At 44.8% G+C, this 24,688-nt stretch overlaps 1 protein-coding gene across 3 annotated transcripts in view; it reads right to left on the bottom strand.

Annotated features, from left to right (window-relative positions):
- Nucleotides 1-24,688, bottom strand: part of DGKG (diacylglycerol kinase gamma) — a 153,834-nt gene that overhangs the window by 18,710 nt on the left and 110,436 nt on the right. For all 3 annotated transcript variants that reach the window (XM_023750483.1, XM_023750484.1, XM_023750485.1), the window contains one exon: nucleotides 13,717-13,894. In XM_023750483.1, the coding sequence (XP_023606251.1) occupies nucleotides 13,717-13,894 (178 nt within the window). The remainder of the gene's footprint in view (nucleotides 1-13,716; nucleotides 13,895-24,688) is intronic.

Genomic DNA, 24,688 nt, shown 5'->3' with positions numbered 1-24,688 from the left:
CTGCCATAACAAAATCCCACAGGCTGGGTGGCTTAAAAACACAAATTTATATTCTCCCAGTTCTGCAGGCTGGAAGGCCAAGAACAAGGTGCAGGCAGGATTTCTCTGAGGCCCCTCTCCTTGGTTTGCAGATGGCCACCCCCTTGCTGCCTCTTCATATGGTCTTTCCTCTGTGAATGCAAATTTGCAAATTCCTGGTGTGTCCATGTGCCCAAATTTCCTCTTCTTATTTTTTGTTTTGTTTAATCCCTTCTCCTGTTTCACTCTGCCCTCCACTCCCTTCCCCTCTGACAGCTGTCAGTCTGTTCTCTGTATCTGAATCTGTTTCTATTTTGTTTGTTTGCTTATTTTGTTTATTAGATTCCACATATACATGAAATCATATGGTATTTGTCTTTCTCTGACTGGCTTATTTCACTTAGCTTAGTACTCTTCAGGTCCATCCATGTTGTTGCAAAAGGTAAGATTTCCTTCTTCTTTATTTTTTTTAACAGCCAAGTAGTATTCCAGTGTGTTACCACAGCTTTTGTATCCACTTATCTACTGATGGGCACTTAGGTGCTTCCAAATTGTGGCTATTGTAAATAATGCTGTTATGAACATAGGGGTGCCTATATTCTTTCTAATCAGTGTTTCTAATTGGGTTTCTTCAGATATATCCTGAGAAGTGGAATCACTGGGTCATAAGGCAGCCCCATTTTTAATTTTTGAGGAAACTCCATACTGTTTCCCACAGTAGCTACACCAGACTGCACTCCCACCAACAGTGTACGAAGGTTCCCTTTTCTCCACATCCTTGCCAGCACTTATTGATTTATTGATGATAGCCATTGTGACAGGTGTGAGGTGATATCTTCTTGTGGTTTTAATTTGCATCTTTCTGATGATTAGAGAGATGTTTGTATGGAAAAAATATATAATACAAGAATAAATAAGAATACAAAAATAAACTCTGTTTTGCGTACTTACAACTGTAAACCTACTTTTGCCCACCCCTGTGTAAATTTTTTTGGCAACAAAATTTCCCCCATGATGGGGACAATAATAAAACTTACTTTGTGGATTATTTTGAGGGCAAAAAGAGTTACAGAATGTGAGGCTGTTTTGTAAATAGCAATAGTAATGGCCTTATTACTGTGCTACTTAGAAGCTGACATGCACTGGGGTTGTATGAGACCTTCTTACTCTCCTCAGAAAGGAAGGATCAAGCCCAGCTCTGCCTTGTGGTGGGGCCAGGTTCAGTCCCCACAGTCTAGACAGGTGAGTGTAGCTGGCAGGCCTCTCTCAGACTTGGCCTGCCAAGACTGTGGCAGGCGTCACCTCAGCCTCATCTCCCGACTCCTAATTTCCATGGAGATGGGCCACGTGCCCTTGGCGGGCGGCTCAGCACCCAAAGCCCAACAAATCCATGCACTGATCAGCCCTGTCTAAGCTTCCCACTGGGTCTGGATTGTATAGATGAAAGGCTGCTCTCAGCTTTAGAGCTTCAAAGCTGGCTTAGGAGCATGGTAGCCTGAAAATAGCCTGAGGGTAGGGAGATGGAAAGAACCCCAAAAGACTGTTTCCTGACCTTCTGAAGGGGAGGGGTCTTTGCAGTTTCCTTGGGCACAAAAGGTGAGCAAGAAAGGAAGGCTGTAACTGGCCAAACAGGATCCCCAGCCCCCATGTTCCCACCTGGCTTCTCAAAGCACCAGGCCCTCAGGTAAACCACCCATAACTAACCTGAAGAATAGTCTCTGACCAATGCTTTCCCTAGAAAGCTTAACTCAGGCACAGGATAGACTCTATCCTGTGTTCTCAACCTGTGGGTCGCGACCCCTTTGGCGGTCGAACGACCCTTTCACAGGGGTAGCCTAAGACTATCCTGCATATCAGATATTTACATTACGATTCATAACAGTAGCAACATTACAGTTATGAAGTAGCAACAAAAATAATTTTATGGTTGGGTCACAACATGAGGAACTGTATTTAAAAGGCCAGAAGGTTGAGAACCACTGGGATAGAGGCAGACAGCCCCTGGCCAGCCAACTACACAGGCAAGAGGGCTCATTCCCTGGCATTCTGTAAACACAACATAAAGAACTGCTCCTGAGACAGGCTGTGAGGTTAGACTGTGGGCTTGGGATAGACTTGGGTCTGAATCCTATTACTTGGCACTCACTAGTCCTATTTCCTTGGAAGAAGTTACTTAACTTCTCTGAGTCTGTCTCTTATCTGGAAAATATGGATATAAAAGCTCCCTGGCAGGGTTGTTGTGAGGCTCAAAAGTGATGCCATCAACTGCCCTGCACAGAGAGCGCACACAGGCCCTCAAGAAACAGTTGCTGTGATTGTGATGTATATTTTCGTAGGAAGGGACATCCTCAGGAAATTCTAATTTGCTACACAGTAAGTGCATGGCCTTCTGCAGTTGGTTATTAATGTAACTCAGAGAAGTTAGTGCAGGAGGAGGAAGTGGAGTTGTAGGAGATGAAAGGATGATGGCTAGGGGAAGAGGGAGGAGGCGGGGGGGGGGGGGGAGAATAGAGTGCCATGGAAAAGAGGGGCAGGGATTCCATGAAGGCAGAGATACTGTAACCTTGAGATTTTAGGGTGACTGCCATTCCTGGTGAGTAAAATATCCCTAGTTCTACTTACTTTACTCAAAAGCAGGGAGGATACTCAGCTTTTTATTTGGAAATGAGCTCCTTTTCTTCTCTTGTGTGTGCAACACAACCCCACAAGGATCAGGCCTTTTCTCGTTCCTGGGCTGAGCAAGGAAGGAGCAGAGTAGGATCTGAAGATCTCTCAGGCATGGATTTGACAGCCCTGGTCCAAGTGGGCACCCCTTCTGAGGGGAGTTGCTTTTGTGCCCTCCCCTCATTACCCTGGCTTTTAGGTTTCTTCTGCTCCCAGGGGTCTGTGAACCCACATCAGGGCATAGACGTGGTCTTGGACTCTGGATAATCCAGATGGAAGTGGGCAGAAAGGAGAACCAGCAAGAGCCCCTGCTTTCTGAAGAGGTGAGAGGATGCAGGGTCAAGGGAGAGGGAATGTGTCGGCCTAGTAGGCAGGATCAGGGATTTCGGTCTCTGCTCTGGCTATCTAGTTTTGTGACCTTAAGCAAGTTGCTTCCCCCTTCAGGGCCTCCATTTTCCCATATTGGGATGGGGAGCATTTTATCCTTGAGGTCTGTCTGAGCTCCTCCAACAAGGGCAGTGGAGGCTGGATTTCCTGAGTGTCTGGGTCAAGAGCAAGTTGGCAGCAGTCCTCGCCGTTCCTCACAATACTCAGAAGACAGAACGTTCAGTACAACTCTACACTGAGAGAGTGCTGGCTCACAATGACTATTGTGTTGGTTCCTGAAAGCCAGCTTGAGCGGAGGGGCAGGGATCCTCCATTCTGCATGGTTCTCTCTTCCCGGGTGAGGCAGGGTTCTGGTGAAGGCTCTGTACATCGGGGAGGGGATTCCCAAACCTCTCTATGCTAAGGTCATGGGAGAAGCAGTGTGCAGGGAGTGTGTGGTGGGGAATTTCTCAGGAAGACAGGATCCCTTGGAAATGGCTCTGAAATCAAGGTCTGATATTGTCATGCCTCTAATGAAAACCAAGGGTGAGAATGTATGGCCTGGGAGACAGTAGAGCTACAGGGAATCTTGACCTGGTGGTTCCAATGAGGGGTGAAGAGAATGACTATTACTGGGTACAGACTCTAGGCCAGGCCTCAAGCTTTACAAAGGTAGAAGCTTTTAATCCTTTGGCAATTCTGTCACAGGTAGTAACTATTATCCCAATATTAAAAAAAAAACAAAAACAGTAGCAACAACCTCCTTGAAGCTCAGAGAAGTGGAGGAACTTGCCTAATATCATAACGCTGGCAAGTGGGAAAGCTGGAGTTCTAATGTCACTGACTCCAAAAATAAGCTCAGAATGGAGGACTCAAGGCAGAGACAAACGCTCTTCAAGTGATAGGGTGTCTGAAGCCGGGGAAGTGAGCTTGGTGTGGGGTGAACCTCGTCTCAACTCCTCTCAGGATTCTTGGTAACACAATCCTATTAAGTGGAATGTGGGGTATTATCAGGCATTCCTTTGCTCACTTAGCTCAAGAAGCTTCAATTTCAGGCATAGTGTATGTAATAAAATCAATCCGTGGTGAGGTTTTGTAGTTCAGCTCAAACCGGATTCTCAGGCATGAGACACGTAAGGCCCACAGCAGAGATCTACACTGACCATGCGCATTCCAGCTCGGAGAGATGCGCACAACACCCACCTGCCTCAGAAAGGCAAAGCCAGAGGAGAGTTGCAATCAGGAGGGGTTTTTTCTGGGTGTGGGGTCAGGATCAGCCAGAAATGGGGAGGCGGGGGGAGAGTACTGTGATGTGTATGGGAAGAATGCCATGTCTGGAATTCTAGCACTTGGCTCTAGTCCCAGATCCACCAATTAGTGTGGCCCTGGACAAGTCAATTAACCGCCCTGGGCCTCATTTTTCTAATTATAAAGTCTCTCTGTCGGGGATTAAAGTAAGATGATGAATGTGAAATGTTTCTAGCATCTAGTGCTAACTTCAAGTAGGTGCTTAACAAATAGTGAATGAATTTGCCTGAAAATGGGAAGAGATGGGTGCCAGCAGCATGCGGGAGGTGGAAAAGATGCAGGCCCCTGTTTAAGGGCATCCATTCTCTGAACAGGAGCTGCTGGTATTGGGGAGGGGGTTGGGTGTAGAGGCAGACAAGAGAAGGCTGAGCTTGCAGGTAGATGCTGGGGCCCTGTTGGCTGTTTTGTGGGGAGGGAGGAATCTCCCACTTGGCAGTGTCCCCTTTGTATGTCTCCCACTTCCTGTTGACTTTGTCCATTCTTCCTTTTTGGGCCATTGACTCCCAGTTCAAGGCCTTAGAGTTGTAAGTCTATCTTTTGCATCAGACTCCTAGCTGGTTCCTTGCTACAAGTTCCTTTACTCTTTCTTTAATCCAAACTGCACACTCTATCACCTTTTATTGCTCCTGGCTTAAAACCCTTCATCTCTTCCTGTTCAAAGAATCACGGACAATAAATTCCATGGCCTTGTTTTTGCTACTTCTGTGTGCTAGTTCCTGGCCCATCTTCCCCTTCTCTCATTCGTTGTTTTTTCAAATCCTTTCCAGCTTCAAGTATTTGCACACACAGCACATTACCAGTATATCTTGTTCATTCATTCATTCATTCATTAATTCATCAAATATTCATTGATCACTTCTAGGTGCATGGCACAGTGCTGGGCAGCTGGGGATAGAGTTCCTAAGGAGGGCCCCCTTTTTTTCTTACCTCCCACACTCTTTTTTAAAAAAAATATATTTTATTGATTTTTTTACAGAGAGGAAGGGAGAGGGATAGAGAGTTAGAAACATCAATGAGAGAGAAACATTGATCAGCTGCCTCCTGCACACCCCCTACTGGGGATGTGCCCGCAACCAAGGTACATGCCCTTGACCTGAATCGAACCTGGGACCCTTCAGTCTGCAGGCTGACGCTCTATCCACTGAGCCAAACCGGTTAGGGCTCCCACACTCTTATGATACTCTATTTCTGCGGCTCCATGGTGCTTGCCTCTAATACCAGTGCTAACATGATTGTTCCACATGTATTTCCTCCATGTATACTGTGAACTATTGAAGGGCTAGACCATGTGGCACTCTTGCTTGCATTCTCTACAGCATCTGGAGCGCTGCTGGAGGTTCTTGAAGGCAGGCTTGAATCTAGGCTCTATTGTGTATTGTTTGTGTGGCCAGCATGGAGTTTTGCTGTGGACTGGGTCTTAGGAGGTGCTCCATATAAAACAGCAGAAGAACTGCGACCAGGGAACAGGGGCTGGTGCGTGGGCCAAGATGAGGCAAGCACAGGAGGGAAAAATGTTAAGTGTCCAGGCCTGCCAAAGAGCTAGGCTAGAAGTTTCTTCTGCATATGAAAAATGAAAGGTTCCTTGGCTCTGTGGTTCTATTTTGAGAAGCAAACCTCCTAAGGCAGGAATTAAGTTGGAGTTTAACTCCAGCTTGGACCTGTGTGAGCAAGTTTCCCTTCTGCAGATGCTGAGCAGCCTGGAGGCACACTTCAACCCTGACAGCCCCTCCAGGTCTTTGGGTTGTGGGGTAGTGTGAGTGTGAGTCCTCTTGATTTAGAAGTCAGCTGAAGAAGAATGAATGATTGCTTTCTTTGAATTTCCAGTGAGTTCCAGTTGGGTTAGGGCCAGCCATAAATGGGAGGCTGGGGTGGGTAGTCTGGTGTAGAAAAGAACTCTGTGTTTGAAACCCTAGGACTTAGCCTCTAGTCAGACCCATTTATTCATGTGACCTTGGATAGGTCAATTAACCTCCCCCGGGCTCCTTTTTCTAATACAAAGTTTCTTTTTGGCATTATTAGGGAATTAGCCAGCTTACCAGGGCAGTGCTTCTCAAACTTTAGTATCACAGGGAATCTTGTTGAAACACAGATTCTGCTGCAAGAGGTCTGGCCTGGGACTTGAGAGTCTGCATTTTTTTATATTCTCAGGCAATGCCAGTGCTGCTGGGTGTGGACCATAAGAGGTTCTAGTGCAGGGATTGGCAAACCACAGCTCGAGAGACAAATTCAGCCTGCTGCTTGTTTGTGTCAATAAACGAGTTGGGACACAGCCATGCCCACTTGTTTATGTATTGTACACAGCTGCTTTTGCGCAAATGGACAGAGTTGAGTAGTTGCATCAGAGACTATATAGCCTGCAGAGCTTATTTTAATAGTTACTATGTGGTCCTTTACAGAAAAAGTTTGCCAACCCCTACTCTAGTGGACCTAGGGCTGACCTGTGTGATCTAAAAGACTTGCATTTCAGTCTGGTTTTGGCCAAAGGCAAGCCACTTCACCTTGCTGGTTCTCACTTTCTTTATCTAGAGGATAAAATGATCTCTACATTTCTAAGAGACATCTGATACCAGGATTTCAGTACTACGTAGAAAACATCTTAATTTCTGTAGAAACAGGCATCTGAGAACAGGTTGTATGGCCTTCATTTGGAAGCTGCAAGAGCATGCCTGGTCTAAACTGCAGAGTCTAGCAGGCAGCCCCTGCCAGATGCCACAAGAGCGATGGCCTGATGTTGAGTCAGCTGGGAAAAGATAGGGGCTTGGGAGACTAAGGACAGGAGGCAGAGGGAAGGTGGACCTTCTGGGCCAGCTTCCAGGGCAAATGCATGACTCTGGGTCTCTAGCTTGGGCAACAGGTGATGTCATTAACAAGGCAGAGAATGTAGAGAGGGGCAGTGGGTTGTAGGAGGTGGGTAGGGTGTGTAAAGAGGGGAAAGATAATGCCTACTTTGAGGCATGTTGATTCCAACATGGGTACTTGAAGGACTGAATGAAAAAGTTGTGATTTCCTATAAAAAAAATAAAGCAAAGTCTCTCAGTAGGCCTGCATGCATTTAAGAGCAATGATGTATCTGTTGCCATGGTTACTTCTCAGAGCTGAGGGGAGTCCCCCTCAAAATATCCTCCTCGCCCTGCAGGCTCTTTAGGGTTCACTCATCTTATTGTATCTCAGCCCCCCGAGAGACCTTGGGCAGAGAGACCTCTATGAAATGCACACTTTCTAGGAACAATTCTATTTTCTCTCAACCTAAATGAGCAGTGAGTGGCCGACTCTGCTCACTATGATAGTCTTTCTGGTCAAATCTGTATTGAATGTGGAAATTGGGAACCTACAACCCTGGACAGCTCCTGAACCCAACAGGCCACTTTCTGTTATGGTTTCACACAAGTGAAAAGAAGGCCCGAGAAACAATGAACTCATGTGCTTGCAATTATTTTGTTGTCTCCTCTGAGCTCTAGTTCCCCACCTGGGAGTGTGACTCAGATGGCTGGATGGCATCCCATGCCCTTGCTTTGGGATTCAGGGAATGGTCCATACAAAGATGAAAATCCATGTGGGCACAGTACACAGGCAAACTGAACCATGTGTGCCCTGCAAAAGTAGTGAAGTCAACTGACTTTGAAGCAGGAAGGCTTTCACCTTCCCAGATAAGACCTCAGCATCTGGGCAGCAGATTGGATGACTGTATGCAGTTGTCAGGAGGGAGCCTCTCTGAGTGCCTGCTCCATTGGTTTGAGTACCGGGCTAGCGAGGCCCACCTGTGAGCCACATACTGATTGGCTGGCCTTGTTGAGGTCCTGGGTAGCCATGAGACTGCTTCTTAGCATTATCACAGATCTTAGTTATGTGCCTATCTGTGGGATTATTTTATTGACACCTGGCTTCTGCACTCTCTACTGGCTATGGGGACTATGTCTGTTTTTGCTCATATTGTTCCCTGATACCTGGCACTTGGCAGGTGCTTTATAAGTGTACATTGAATATGACATAAAGTGTGTCCCCACTATTGGGAAATTGACTCAACGTATATATTCTACTAACTAACAGTGTCTGTCTCCCTGTTTTTGTTTACTAGGAATGCAAAAATTATTACCTGGTGAAGGTCTAGGGAAATTTCCCCATCTCTATTTAGAATTGAATGGGATTGGCTTAAAAAACAAACAAACCATGGAGAGTAATGTGGCTTTAATATCAAATAATCAGATGGGCCAAGTATGGGTGACACAGCCTCAAGGTTGCTGCTGGCTCGAACCTGAAGGCTGGATGGGGGCAGATATAAGCCTCAGTGAAGAGTTTTGAGAAAATGTTCTGGAAGTCTCTGCACCTTCATATCTAGGGTGGGGCTAGAGATAAACAATGGCAGAGCTGTCCAGAGCTTTGCTCTCCAACCTCCCAGGGACTGATCCAGTTTTGTGCTATGCCCTTGGTGCTTCACCTGATTCAAGATTTAGGCATTTTTTTCCTCACCTTGCTTCACTGGACAGCCGGCTCTGTGTAACCCCCACATTGGCAGCAATAGCCAAACACACTTCAGCACAGTGACAACAAATAACATTAGAATTACAGGTTGTTAGAGCCCGAGGTAATTTAAAGAGAATCTAGACCAAATTCCTGAAGCAGACTTCAAGACAGTAAAATTCTAAATTTGGTCCATTTTTAAAAATCATATACTAAATAGTTACCACCTTCCACCGATCACTTAATGATAATTCTGATTACTACTGATCAAGTGCTCACATTGTTCCAGACACTCTGCTAAGTATCCTACATGGATGATCTCATTTAACCCTCAAACAATGCTGAGGGAGGGAGACTCTAATTGTTTCCATTTTATAACAAGGGTTCAATGGAGAGGTTCAATGATTCAACCAGCATCGCATGGTTGGTGGTGTGAAGGCCTGGGGTCTTCTAACTTCTAGTTCAATGTTCAGTCCCTTACTCTACACTGACTCTCAAGTACAAGTCTTCTAAGTTATATTTGAATTACTTATCTGAAGATAGCCAGCACATCTCTTACTTATCAAATGAGTTTCTAATGGTTTCATAAAATGAAATTCACAGCCTCACTAATACTCACAATATAACTCCCCCCCCCCCCCAACCCAAGACTTTTCACTAAGTGCCTGTTCCTGTCCAGCTCCAGAATCTACTGCCCACTCTGCTGGCAGACCAAGGCAGGACCCCTTCTCCCTCTCCCCTTCCCTCCAACGAACATTTCTGTGGGACAATGTGAGCCAAGTAGGATGTTAGTCTTTGAAGGGAACGCAAAGATGAACACATCCTCCCTGTTTTCCAGGTATCGGCAGAAGATATGATGAAGATGCACATGCCTATGGAGCAGGGCAACCTATTATCAGTGTACTGTCAAGACAGAAGGCAAAAGTAAATGCTCTAGGAATTCAGAGACTGGACTCACATCCAGAGGCTCCAGGAAGGAGCAGGCCCTTGAGGTGGGCCTTGCAGGAGGAGCAGAATTTCAAGTAGATGTGGAGCCTTTCCTGGACTGGGTTATAAATTCCTCCCATTTTCTGAGTACCTGACTTGTAGAATACACACAGTAGGACCCCAAAAACATTTTCTAGTTCAATACTAGCCACTTGGGGCTAGGCTAGAAATCATGGACTTGGTTTTGATACCTTCCCTGGACATGAATTATACAAGTTCTACCCCTGCTCTGGGCCTCTGTTTTGCCCCAATATGAAATAGGAATATGGATGGGAGTGGTTATGTCCTTGCTCATGGTTTTCTGGTTAGAATTACATTATATTAAGTTAATATATGCAAAACTATTTACAAGCCAAAATGAAATACAAATATAAGAGACTCTGTCACTATTCTTATGGTGTTACAAAAACTAAAAATAACCAATATCTATGTACTTCTCATTTATCTAACAACCTTTTTAGACTAACTGCACTGGGTCAGGCACTGGGAATACAAAGATGAATAATGTCCATCTTCCATCCTTAGAATATAAAAGGTCCAGGAAAGGAGACAGTAGGTACAGTACAATTGATGACATGAATTTAATGTGCTAGAACAAAGGCTGATCTGGAGTTTGGCATGAGCCCTGCTCTTTCTTGATGATAGTGCAGGTAGATGGCAATGCTAACGATAAAAACTTCAAAATCAGGAATTCCATTGGCATGCTCCAGCATGTAATAGGCTTAAAGGCGAGGGAAACATATATTTTAATTCAAGCTTAAACTTTGTTCCAGGCACTTACATATTCATCATCTTCATAAAAAGCTAGGTGGTATTATGCCCATTTTATAGATGAAGAAGCTGAGACTCAGGGAGGTGAGGTCACTTTCTAAGGTTTATAAAACTATAAAGAGTAAATGTAAACCCAGGTTACTTGACTGCTTGATGTGTTTCCCAGTTTCCCTTATTGCTTTCTAATCAGCCAATTTTTTATAGAATTCATTCCATTCTAATCTTGAATGACCTTCTTTCTTGGATTGCTTTTCCAAGGAGAAAGATTTATGATAAGAAATATTTGACACTAATCTCTTCTATTATCATTTCCTCTTACACTTTCTATGATAAATTCCTTTCCTCCTACTACTCTCTCCTGACTTCTCCCTCATCTCCAATCCCAGTGAAATTACTAAGGAGTAAAGAATTCCCCAAAATGAACAACTTGCAGAGAGAGATCCTTGCCTTCTCAGCTGCTGGCCTATAAACTGTAGGGCAAAACACACTGAAAGAAGAAAGAGACTGGCCATACAATTCTGTTCAAGGAGTCCACCTAGACCAAACCTGTCCATGTCTTAATTTTATGGAGCCATAAAGAACATATAATCTGTAGAAACTTATATGATTGTCAGCCTCACCTACTTTACAGATAATGAAAATTGAAATCCAAGAATGTGAAAGGACTTGCCCAACGTCACACACTAATGAGAAGCAATCTGAACTGGAACCCTGGTCTCTTGACTCCTAGGCCAATGTTTTTCCACTAAATAGGTTGTCTCTTTAGCTTTTCTCGATTAACATCTCAACTTACATGAGATCATGACCTTTTCTAAAAGAAAGCTCAATGTTAGTGTCTTTACAAAGCCCAGAAGCCAGGGCCCCTTCTCAGCCTCTACTCTGATTAGCTCATGACCTCCTCCAAAGAACAGGAAGTAGCTTCATTTTTAGCTCTGAAAGCACATTCTGGGAAAGGGGGATTTGGGGAAGACAGTTCCTGTACATGATGGTCAAGAGAGATCAGCAGACACATTACTCTTGCTTGAAGGGGAAGATACATGGTCAGATATGTAAGATCAGATATGTAAGGGGAAGATGTTCCTTGAGTCTTAACCTAAACATATGTTCAGCAAGAGCTTGCCAAAGCCCCTGGGTTCAGGGAGAGGAGTAGTCTCTTCTGATCCTGTTCTAATGGGGCTGGATGCCTAAGTGGGGGTTGGGGTAGGAGCACCAGGTCAGGAAAGTTTCCAGGAACTTTGTACAATCTCCAGTGCTTCCCCCACCCTCTGCTAGCACCCACAACTTCCCTTGCCAAGGGAGGAAGGAGGAACACATTATTCAGTTTAATAATTTACACAAATTGGAAAGTTTACTGTGTGAAATAAAGGGGACTTAAGAGGGCAACAGATAAAAATTCCTGAGTCCTCTCTTACAGGATGGAGGTGTGGAGATGATCTCGCCTTGGGATATAACAATCTGGTTGTCTAATAGATGGGTTCAAAACAAGCAAGTAACCCTTCCCTTCAATGGTCAGCCAAGCTCTGTCTCCTTCTACTGGTGGGATGACATCCAATCTTAGCACTAATAGCTTGGGACAGACCTGGATTATTGACACTTGTCTATGTCAGTGGTTCTCAAACCTGGCAGTTTATCAGAATCATCTGGGGAGCTCATTACCAGGAACCAGAGATTAATTAAGTAGATCTGGGCTACGGCTCAGGAATCTTCATTTATAACAAGCAGGCCTGGTTTAAGAATTAATGATCTAGTTCAACCCCCATCCATTCAGCTATCAAAATTTTACACAATGATACAGGTTTTGCAACAAAGAAAACAGAGATGTCAAATGTGGGTTAGTGGCAGCACTTGGACTCAAACCCAGTCTCCTGCCTCCTGGTGTGATGTCTTTGCCAATGCCTCCCCCAGCTCACCAGAAGAGCTGGCTAGGAAGAGGTAGAGGTAAAGGTAGTTTTAAGGGTGCTCTCAGAAACCTGATGGGTTAAAAGGGGAAGGCACAACTGATGGCTTCTAAGGCACACTAACTGGTTGTTCCAGTCAGAAAGAATAGTCCGTTCATGGAAGCAGCCTGCAGTACGTGAGAAGCCAGAGGGAGAGAGGGGGAGAGTAGCAGAAGATAAAGTCTCAGAGGTAACGGGAGGCCAGGCCATCTGGGGCCCTCCAGGCCATATGAAGGAAGATATTTGGCTTTTATTTTGAGTCACTGCAAGATTTGGAGCAAGAGGGTGGCATAATCTGACATATTTTTGCAGGGATACTCTAATGCAGTGGTGGGACATACTCTACAGGGTAGGGGCACACGCAGGAAATTCAGTTAGGAGAATTTGCAGTAATCTCAGGGACAAAGGATGATGGCTCACACCAAGGCGGTAGGAATGCAGTGTTGAGAAGTAGGTGGATTCTTTACTTTTAAAAGTAAAGCTAAAAGCTAACAGATTTTCTGATAAATTGGATGTGAGATGTGCAATAAAAAGGGAGTCAAGGATGATGCCAAGTATTTTAGCTCCAGCAACAGGCAGGTTGCAGTTATCATCAACTGAGATGGAGAAGGCTGTGGGTGGAGAAGGTTTGGGGGAGGGACATCAGGAGTTCCGTTTTGGACGTGCTGAGTCATTGGCATTCATGTGGTATTTAAATAAAATCTCACCACTGGATGAGGTCATCAAGGGAGTGAGTATAGACAGAAAAGAAAAGAGGGCTGGTGACCCTTCAGCCTCAAGAGGTTAGAGAGAATATGAGGAATTAATAAAAGAGTGAGAAAGAGTAACCAGTGAGTTAGGAGGAAAACCATATGTGGAGTCATAGAAGCCACATATTTTCAGGAAGAGGGAGTGATCAGTTGGGTCAAATGCCACTGGCAGGTGAAGTGAGATCAAGGTTGAGAATGACTATTGGATATAAATATTGGAGGACACTTGTAACCTTGATAGGAGCAACATTTGACTCCTGACCTCATGGAGTCCCACAGCTTGACTACTGACTGTCATTAGGGCTCCTTATTGTTAATTTTCTCTTCTCAGTTAGGTTATAAACTTTGCAACATCAGGGAGGATGAGTCAGCGTATCCCCAGAGCATGAATACCACCCACCGGAATGCCCTCTCATCGGGGCACTGACCTAGAACAGATTTCCTCATGCCTGACTTACCTTGGATGCAGAATTTCAGTTCCTTGGGGTCAGTGACAACCTTTCTGCATTCCTGGATCACTGCCCGATTCTTCTTGGTTTCTCCCCAGAGATTGGTGCCACCATACATGCTTGGAATGTTGAGAATGGCAATGCCTTCAAGGAAGATGTTGCTCAGGTCCACCCCAACCCCGTCACACTGAGGGGAGGGGCAGAGAGAAAAGGTCATCTGTTAGTATACTCAGTGCACTCCAATATAAGGCTGTGTGTGTGTGTGTGTGTGTGTGTGTGTGTGTGTGTATGGTAGGGTCTCTTATGAATGATGTGACTGCCCCACAGCCACCAGCCTGCTTCTGTAAGAAGCTGAATCTTGGGCAAAGTTGTTCAGGCCCTAATGCTTTTGGCCACTGTAGTGAGATGGGGGAGATCTAGCCTTGGTCAGCTCTGGGGAAGACAGCACATGGCTCCAGTGATGTTCTATAGGCTTTAGGGATGGTTCACAAGACAATTAATTGCAAATCTGTTCTCCAGCCCAGCCTAATTATCACCAATTCTGACCTTCCCTAACCATTGAGAAGATTTGATAGTACGCTGAGTCCAGAACCTAACACACAGATTCTCAACAATGACAGAAAAGTTTCATTTACCACCTCTTATTTTATCCCTCCTGTGAAAGTAGACTTTAAGACTTGGAAGGCTTTCAGAATTTGCCTGTCTCTGCATCTGTATCCTAAGTGCAATTTTGGCATATGTGCTTGCTGATGTAGCACAGTTGTTTTTTTTTATATCCAATCTCCACCACCTGCATTACCCTCCAGGTACAAAAGGCCAGAAGGCTTGAATTTGCCTGTCTCATATACAGATAAAGTCAGACCACTTTGCCATAATGTTTACCAGTGCAGCAAGAAATATATTAGCTCTGATTTTTGTTCATCAGGATTGTGGGTAGTTTACTTCATTTACAGAAGAAAAAACTCGACCCAGAGAAGTGAGCTAAGGTTGCACAGCCGATAAATAACAGAGCAGGGGTTCTAAGTTTGGGAATTTCACTACAAAGCCCAAGCTTTTCATCTTGCCTATTGTGTGTCAGGGAAAATCAAAAGCATGCAACTAAAATCCATGGTCTTCAAGGTTATCTACAAATCCAAACTTTTAGACATTTCTCAACAGAGGAGGAATAGAAAGGTATGGCTTGTTGCCATTCACCTTGGTTTACCTTCTGATTTCTTTGATGCTCTTAACTTATGGTTCCTTATCCCCATGAATTGTTTTACCAATTATAAAATGGAATAGAGTGAGCTCCTCTGGTAAGTATGAGCTCTTGCTTCATTGTGAAATTCTGATTATTTGGAAGGTCTCTTTATGTTGAACCAGATGCTCTTTCTTCTTGGCTTCTGCCCATTAGTCCTACTCCCCCTTCTGAAGCTAGATAAAATGACCCTTGTTGCTCCTCTATGGGGACAGCTCACCAGATGCATGATGAAATCATCATCATCATTGCACATATGTATTAAGCTTTGCCACCTGCCAGGTGAGCTTTTATATACATCTCATTTATTACCTTTATAATAATCTTAATACGTTGGTTACTATGACTACTCCCTTTTTACATTTGGGGAAACTGAGGCAGCAGTTAAGTAACTTGCTTAAAGTAATAGAACTTACAAATGGAAGTACACAAATTTGATGGCAGATAGTAGGGGCCCACGTCTTAACCACTCCTGTACTTCTCCTCCCCCTTGCATCACCATTTGGTTGTGCCTCTTCTGGGGTGAGCACTGTCAACTCTCTCAGTCCCCTCCTGTAGGACTTGGTTTTCAGACATCCCCCCTCCTTGTTGCCCTGATCTGCACACACTACAGTTTGTTACTCTCCTACTCTGTAAGGCCCCCAGCATTAAAAGCAACACCAATCACAGGATCTAATGGCACAAGTGGCAATGGCACTATTTGGGCTGGGATCCTATGACACTATGATACCCCAGAAATGAGATAATGTGGGAAGCCTATGTAAGGGCTCAACACATGTCTCCCATTATCATTATCCCTATTTGTACATATGGTCAAATTTGCACTAGCTCTTTTGTTAGCAGCTAGATGAAGGCTGCATCAGTTTAGCTTGAATGGGTAGTCATCTACATCACCCAAACTCTGATCCTATCACCTACTTCTCAGCCAGCTCTTCCCTATCCTGAACTTATAAAGATATTGAAAAAAAAAACCCCACAAACTTAGACATAGGGCTTTACATTTATGTCTATTAATTTCATCTGGCTTTCAGCCCAGGCCTAGTCTAGTCCATCTAATTTATTTTAAATCTTCATTCTATGACCTTTTGCAAAAGCTTTCCTATCATTTGGGGATTAAGTCATTAATACATGTAGATAAGGGGCAAAAAACAAACAGGGACTACATTCTCTCTTTGGTCAGTTTAACACACCATACATTGTGCACTAAGCAGCCCTAGGGTTGTGGCTGTCCTATTGGAGCTGCATCCTCTGGATTGAACTGTCAACAGTTCACTTTTAATTTCAATGTAGAATCATGGAACTTTGAGATGAGAGGGACCCAAGAGAACATACTCCATCTTTCATAAATAAGGCCCAGCACGGTTAAGGGACTTGGCCTGTGGTGACCCAAGTTACTATTGGTGGAGCTAGACTAGTATCCTGGTCTCCAGACCTCAATTCTGTGTTCTTTCCAATAAAACATAAGACGTTGTGCTAAGATCAAGTAGTATTTCCTAACTGACCACTCTACAACCCCTATCAGAAAAGGAATAAGAGAACTCATATACTTTCCATGTCCTTTTTTGCTTCAAACATCGTCTAACACTGTGCTTGACCTTCAGCTGGCTTTTGTGCATTCAGACCTGGGTACATGCCCATCCCTTGCCTTTGTGTGTATGTGTACTGTCCCCTGAAAGCACAGGCTCAATCCAGACCTCCATGTTTCTATTGGGTAATTCTTTTTTACACTCTTTTCCTTTTTCCTCTCAATATAATTAATGAATTGTTAGTAGTTTATTTTGAAATGTCTTCCATCATTTCATCCTTTATGCATATATTCTTATTTAGGGATTTAGGCTAGAATCTCACTGAGCCAGACTTTACTTTTCTCCAAACTCTCTAAAGTGAGCTTTGCTCAGGTCTTTGCCCAGCACTGTCTTCTTGTATCCTACACAACACCATCACTTTCCCTGTTGGTTGTTGTTACTTCCACTTCACCTCAATTTATTCATTATTGGCCAAAATGCCCCCTCCCTTCTGAGAGAAAATAGTAATAATATTTGCAGCTCAAGCTTGTGCACTGTGCTGGTCCTTCACCTACATTCTCTCCTGGGATTCTCACATGAGTGCAACGAAGGAGGCATATTTACTACCCACAACTGACAAGGTCTCACAGGGGTAAAGGGCTTACTCATGACTACTCAACTTCCACTCTACAAGCTGCCAGAGCTAGAATGCAGACCCCAGCAGTCAGATGCCAGATCATACTCTGGAGATGAAAGTCAGTGAGGCAAATTGAGATTTTTGCTGATGCTAGACTTATAGCAAAATTAAACTTCCAGCTGTTGTTAAAAAACTGACATTTCCCACCACTACTCTGTCTTGTAGAGTACTTAGAGCAGTCATGGCACATCATTGTTGAAGATAAGTATTATTATATCTTCCCTCTGTGCCAGCTTTGTAAAAAATATATTTACCATTAGCACAGCACAGTTCTTGGGAAATAGATTCCACAAAGTCACCTTTCTTCCCTGTTGCAGTTTTAAGTGTACCCTGTCCCTTCCATCTCCAGTCGTAAGGAGCTAGGAGTGTTAGCTTTAATTTGGTTAAGTTAACCTCTCTCTGGAAGAGCAAACAGTCCTCACTCTGCTTTCTGAAAAATTGTCCCCTTCCCCCATTATCTCCTTGAAAATAGAGGAGGTGGGAGGAGCCTGGGGACTATTGGACAGTAGATACCCCCACCCTTGGAATGTACCTATTTGAAAGCCAAGAGGCAATGCAATGTTGGAAAGAGGTTGCCTGGGCTTGGAGATTGAGAGATATGGGTTTAAATCTTAGTTCCTTCACTGGCCAGCTGCATGGTCCTGCATTGGTTCCTTTCCCTCTTTGGGTTTTAATTTGTCATTTGTAAAATGGGGGTGGGATGGGGGAATAAACATCTACTTTCGGGGTTGATTAGTCTCTGGAAGGCAGTAACATTCCCTCTAATCCTTTGCATTATTATTACAGTTAGTAGTATTGCCTGTGCCATGAGGCATATTTCGGCCTGAAATCATTCTCCCACTACCTGAAACCCTGCTGGTAGCATTCTAATGACTCTGTGGCCGGACCCATGCTAGTCAAAGCCTTGACACCCATATATATCTGCATGCCCAGTCCTCGGGGTTCCTGAACTAGACATCACACACTGATTTCCTTCAGAACCCCAGGCCCGCTTAGGTCTCTGGAAAGGTGGAAAGCATTTAGGAAAGTGGAGCCAACAGTGGTACACTGTCGGCTTAAATGGAACACAGGCCCTCGGCCTCCCAGGCGGGTTTCTGAGCTAAATCCTACAACAGTTCCATGACGTCATCCGTCCCCCTCCCTCTGCTCCGACTCAGGGGGCTCCCCGGGCGGGGGTGGGAGGTGGGGGGTTGGGAAGCGCAAGGAGGGCGGCGGTCCCAGCGCGCACTGTTAGCCATCCCTTAACTTGGGATTGTGCCAGCCGATTCCCCTCGAAGGCCAGGCTGCGCGGCAGCGAACTCAGGTATTTATAGATCAGTTTGGGGCTGAAACAGAAAGCTCTTGTCCTCTTGTCCGGGACAGCGAGCGCGCACACGCCAACAAGCAACCGTGCTCCCAATGCCTGGGAGGCAAGGTGCAGGGCCGCTGCGCCAGGTCCATGGCGGCGCTGCGGGCCGGGGTGGGGTGGGGTGCATCGAGGCCAGCCCCGCTCCAGCCCCCTTGGAAGCGGTTCAGGAATCTGCCCAAACCCAGGCCCGGAGCGGCCGGCGCCCGCCTCCTCAAGGCCTGGCTGCGCCGCCCGCAGCTGTCGGCCACGTTCTACGTTGGTTCCCTTTGCGCAGAGATACCCACACTTCTGGTTTCTTTCTGAGCCAAGGATGGTTTGTTTGTTTGGTGGAGGGCCGGTGCATAGGTAACCGGAAACTTGGTTACGAAGCCAAGGCGCAGTTATGTGTACACTAAATGCGCTAGGAATTCGTATGTATCCTCTCCCTCCCAATCCACTGCCCCCCCTTCCCCCCCGCCCCATTTCGAATCCCTAAAATCCCAATAATTCTGGGCAGAACTAAGATCCGCCAAGCTGTCTGTGCTGTCTGAAAGGGACAGAAAGCAGAGGGCGTGAGAGCGGGAGGGCATTGATGCTTCCCTGTCAGGCTGTGGGCTTTTCCACCCCACTCCCTTCTCTCTGAGCCCCAACCCTCCCCCCTTCCCTTCTCGGTGACCTGAAAAGGCTGCGGATCTAAACTTTCTCTCCCCTGAGCAAGGCCGCCTCCATTTCAGCTCTGTGGATCCTATTTCTGAAGGTCCGCAGAGAAGGAGATCCCATAATTTATTTGATGACCTGTTTCTGTTTTTAGCAACTAGGAAATTCTCCCTTCTTCTAACCTCGATTCACGGTGCCACCATCATAGGGATTTTCTCTGGTTTAGAGTGCAGATTTTTATTTTTTATTTTTTTCATACTCCTGCCGATGGGTTGTGTCTGCTGTCTGGAATGACCTCTCCCAGCCCAGACTAAGGTGTAACCCAGTCCACAATGGCTCTGGGAGTACTTGCCTCTTTCAGCTTGAAATTTTTTTCCTTGGGTTTCCTGCATTATCGTAATTTGTCTCTCCCATCTTTCTTTTTAAATCTTGTTTTAACTCTACCCCAGTTCATTTCCCTACCTCTATACCAAACTATTTTATAGCAAAGCCCTGATACTATAGCATTTAATCTATAAATACTTCTGTATATATCTTTAAATAATACTCTTACAAAAAAAAAAAAAGAATTACCCCATACTATTATCACTATTAGAAAGTAACAATAATTTACTAATATTGATAACTATCCAGTAATTGTTCAAATTTCCTCCATAGTCTCATTTTAAAAAATATTTGGTTGGTCTGAAAGGTCTAGAAATTAAATTTGGTTGGTAAGTCTTTAAGTTTTTTTTGATCTATAAGTTCCCCATATTTTTTCCCCCTTGTCTTTTAATATTTATTGAAGAAAATGGGTCATTTGTCCTATACAGCTCTGCTTCCAAGATTTTAATTGGGTACAAATCACTGCAGGACTATTAAAGTGCAGATTCTGATTCAGGCGGTCTGAGGTAGGGCCTGAGACTCTGCATTTCTACATACTCCCTGGTAATGCTGATGCTGTGTGTGGGATGGACCACACTTTGAGAAGTAGGCTGTAGCATTTCACAGATTCTGGATTTTTCTGATTGCATCTCTGAAGTGTCTTTTAAACATATTCTCAGTCTGTCTCCTCTATTTTCACTAAATTGATACTTTTAGATCCAGAGGCCTGATCAGATTCAGGGTTTGAATCCTTTTGGCAAGAATACTTTATTAGTGGGGTTGTATATTTCCTATTGCATCTCATTAGGAGTCACACAGTTTGCTTGTCTCATTTGATGTTCAGATTGGTTAGTGGATTCAGGTGTTGTCATCCTGAATCTTCCATTATAGAGATCGTAATCAGTGGAGGATGATCCCTGTCTAGATCCATTACCACAGTTCCCTTGAGGATACCCTGGCACCCTTTCTCTGCCTTTCTTCCAAATCTCTACAAATGTCATCTCCATGAATTCTTCCCTGTCCACTCTCCAAAAAGGATTTCTCTCCTCTCTTCTCTGTATATATGTTCTCATGGAATCAAAGATCTGAAGAATCTTGAAAGGTCATTCAGTGCAGTTACCTTATTTTGTAGCTGAGAAAAATGGAAGTTAAAGAGATGAAAGAAATGGCCCCAGCCACACAGGTAATTAGAGTCAGCAGATCTAGAATTAGACCTTTGTTCATTTGGATTGGCAACCAAGAGGTCCTGAGTGATTATGTAACAAGTAATTTTTTGGCAGCTGGATGAGGGCCAAAGCACAGAAAGCCAGATGGAACATTAGATTCGGTAATCTCTAATTACCAAAATGAGAACAATGAGACCTAGAGTTGGTTACTGACCTTTCAGATTACACAGCTATCTCTTCAAAGAGCTAGGGTTTAACTAGGGACTCCAGGTGAGTAGGAGTGGTAGTAAGGGAACAGAGTCAGAATCGCCATGTGGTTGGGTGACAAATGGAGCTAGAGAGAGAGAAGATTTGATCTAAAAGGGTAATATGATTGAGGAAAAGGTTTTTCATGGATGTTTGAGGCAGAGAAGATACTCAATGAATACGTGTTGGATGAATGCCTATAGGGAGGAGGAAGTTGGGAATGCCTAGGATGGGAAGTAGATGGAGTGGAGGAGAAGATGCTGAACATAGTGGCAGGACAGGGGTCTGGGGATGATACTGGAGTCCTTTCCCAAGTGAGTGAGAAATGGGGGTGGGGCATCTTTTGAAGAGGGACATTAGAAAGTGCTAGGCAAGATCTAGGGAAAATAATGTTTCAATTACAGTGGGGAGGAGAGAAAAGACTGAGGAAGAGGTGGATGACATCTGGACACACTTGAATAGGGGTTCTGATAGGCTGAGAGGGGTTGGGCAGAAGGATAGAGTGGCTTCCCTTGATGCTTGGCCTCCATGTCAGAGCCTCAAGGGCCGAGGTGGTTGACATAAAGACCTGGCCCAGATCACTGCTCCCACCTTTTTTGAGGGATCAGGATGCTGATAGCCATTAGGTGAAGGGAAAGCACCAGTATACCACTCTGTATGGCCCCAGGGTCCTGTAGGATCTTGGTAAGGATGGGCTGGTAGTGCTCATTTACAGTGGGGACATTTCTGTTTTGGTAGGTGGGAAGGATGTTCTCTCTGTGAATTGGTCAGCCAGACCGGAATGTAAGTTAGATTCTGGGAAGCCTGGGTACACTGGACCAAGGCTCCATTTGGTTTGGAAAGAGGAAAGTAGCTGAGGAAGAGTGTTAGCTGGGTTCTAGCAAAGGCTAGACATGGTAGCTGACACTGATCTGCTTATAGGCCACAGAGTTGAGCCTACTTGCTTTTGTTTCTGCTGTATTCACTGCCTAAATTGCTCATCAACTTTTATGCATATTAAATCTTACCCTTCCAGCTCCTTCTCTGAATTTTCATTGCTTTGTTTTTGTCTCATTGGGAATGCATATTCTGACATGTCTTATGCATATTTGCTTGTTCCCAGGAGACTGTAAGCTCTCAGAGGGTAGAGCCCATATGTCAATTACACCGCTTCGTATTCTCCATAGTTTCTGGCATGTCTTACCCATATCAGATGTCCAGTATAACTATTTGTTAAGAAAGAACAGGTGGAGAAATCTCAAAATGGAAACCAAGGTGTTCCTTAAAGGACCTGATAAGGTTTTGTTCCTTTCAGATGAATCCCCATAACTTCCCAGGATAAATATATTGATGGTATAAAGTGGACTGAGTGTCCAGGTTAGGGAGAGATATGGAAGGTTAACCCAAGTCTGAAGGAGTGGTCCTTTGATCACAGCTAAGGGAAATCTACATCTGAACAATTGGTAACAAGAATAGGGCACTTGGAGCACAATTTATATGAGAGACAGTAAGAGACAGAAGACAAAAGCACGCATGTATCCATCAAGGATGAGGAGAACCTATGTACTCTGTGCTAGACTCTGGGGGTGGAACAGAAATTGGACACAATTCCTGTGTTCAAGGTGTTCACAGCAGGTCAATGGTAGAGGCAGTGGTGTGCTGCTAAATGCTTCGCAGCAGGATCTCCAGAAAAAAAGGAGAAGAAGAACAAGCAGCAGCTCTGATGGTGGTGTTCCTTCCTGTAAATGCTCTCACTATGACCAGTTTCAAGCTACCTACATGACATCACTGAAACCAGTGTTGGGAAGAGATGTGCCATCAAGCAAGCCGGCTCCAGCACACCAGGGAAAGGAAGTAGATGTCTGCATATCTGCAGGGCCTATGGCCAGGATAGAGAAATTTATTGGGAGTGAAAGAAAAGCAGCCAGGGCAAACAATGATGTCTATTTTCCCTAGAGAGGCACTGTAGAGAATGTTTTTATTGTCAATAATATGTGTCTCCTGAGGGAAGAAAAGGCGATAAATTGAGTGGTGTTGGTGAGCGGTGATAGCATTATTGGAAAGATAAGCCAGTACAGTTTTAAAAATTGGCCTGGTATATAGGTAAATCTTATAGAATAGTGGCTTCCTTACATTCAGAGGGGCTGTTTTGTATCATTTTAGGAGTTAATGTGTGCTGATGGCAGTCAGATATTAATACTAATACACACATATGTTATATGGTGACATCAATATATATCATTTATTGAGTAACATTATAAACTAGGCACTTCATATGCTAATCCTTGCAACCCTACAGTATTAGTATTTGTGGCCTCATTTTTACAGGTGAAGAAATATTGACTCAGTAAAACTAAGGAAGGTCCTTCTTTTCCAAATTTATCTAGGTTCATGATAAGCTTCATGAACCTGCAGGTTTCTTGCATGAGATGCAAATGACAAGAACAAGAAGACAGCTCAACTTATAGAGTATGTACCTGACTCCTGTTCATCTTGTGTGCTATTACCTAAGAGGTCACTTTTGGAGTATTCTAGATACAAGGGATTTGCTTCTTCATTTTAAAGAGGACACTGGAGAAATATGGAGTCTATCAAGAGAAGGGTGGTCAGGATAGTCATGGGTCTGTCCATCGAGTCATATAAGGAACTGGGGATGTTGAGTTCAGAAGATCAATATGAGACCACATGGAGGATAGATCTTCAGCCCTATGAAGGGCGGTCATGTGGAGGAGCAAGAAGGCATGTTCTGTGTGCCACCAGAGAGTAGACATAGGTCCAGTGGATGGGGAATTCAGTGATATATCCCACAAACACTTATTATGCACTCATTTCAAGCATTGTGCTAAGTGCCGACAAGGGAAGGATCTGGTGATGAGTGGGTCACACATCCTTATTCAACATTGGGAAGAACTTTCTAAAATTCTGAGCTGTCCAGCAATGGAACAGGCATCTGGAAAAGTAGTGAGCTGCCTATCCTTATAGTATTCAGGAGGAGGCTGGATGTGCACTTAGCAGAATGTGCCAAAATGAGTTTATTGAGTGGTAAGTGGGACTAAATCCCCTTCCAGATCAGAGATTCAGCGTCTGTGTTCAGCTTTGCTTTGGCAGGCTAGAGTGCTGCTCTGAAAAAAGTGTCATCTGATTTCCCCCCTCCCCCCACTTCCCACCAGCCTTGCCCACCCAGCTGCGCACTCTGCTTTCTCTGACAGTGAGCTCTGGTGGGCCAGCGAGACTGGAAGGTGGCTGCCATCTGTGACAGGGATGATGGAGTTTTGGCGGGTTTGTGTGGGTTCAAGGAATGCAGCATTGAAGCCATGTACACACAACCTGCTTAAGAACATCCCATGGGCAGAAAATGTTTTCTTCCTCTTCAGCCCTCCTCTGTTGCTGTGCCAGGCGGGCACAATGGTGCCTTTGAGAGGGGCAGCTGGAAGGGGGTGTTGGCAGGGAGGCTGGAAGTAGAACATTGCAGCTGGGGGGAACCAAATTCATTTCCAGGAGCAAACCTGCACTGGGTGCCAGTTTCCAAAACAAAACTGCTATTTCTGAGAGCTCATGGTGGTGGGTTGTCTCAGAGTTGGACAGAGGGCAAAGCCATTTCCTATCCACTGTTCCACCCTCCCAAGTTAGAGAAACCTGGTGTGTTGAGGCATTCTTGCTCTGGATGCAGATTAATAGGCTTTTTGGTCGTCTCGGGAGCTCAGGCTAACTTGGGGTGGAATGGGCTCTCTGAGGGGTCAGACTTTCCAGCAGACAGAGCAGGCTAATGGCCATAGGGACTGGCAGGGCTCAGAGGCAGTAGGC

The sequence above is a fragment of the Myotis lucifugus genome, unplaced genomic scaffold (assembly GCF_000147115.1).
Source record: "Myotis lucifugus unplaced genomic scaffold, Myoluc2.0 scaffold_14, whole genome shotgun sequence".
Taxonomy (NCBI): Eukaryota; Metazoa; Chordata; class Mammalia; order Chiroptera; family Vespertilionidae; genus Myotis; species Myotis lucifugus.
The sequence above is the reverse complement of the archived record's forward strand: the minus strand, read 5'-3'. Positions and strand labels throughout refer to the sequence as shown.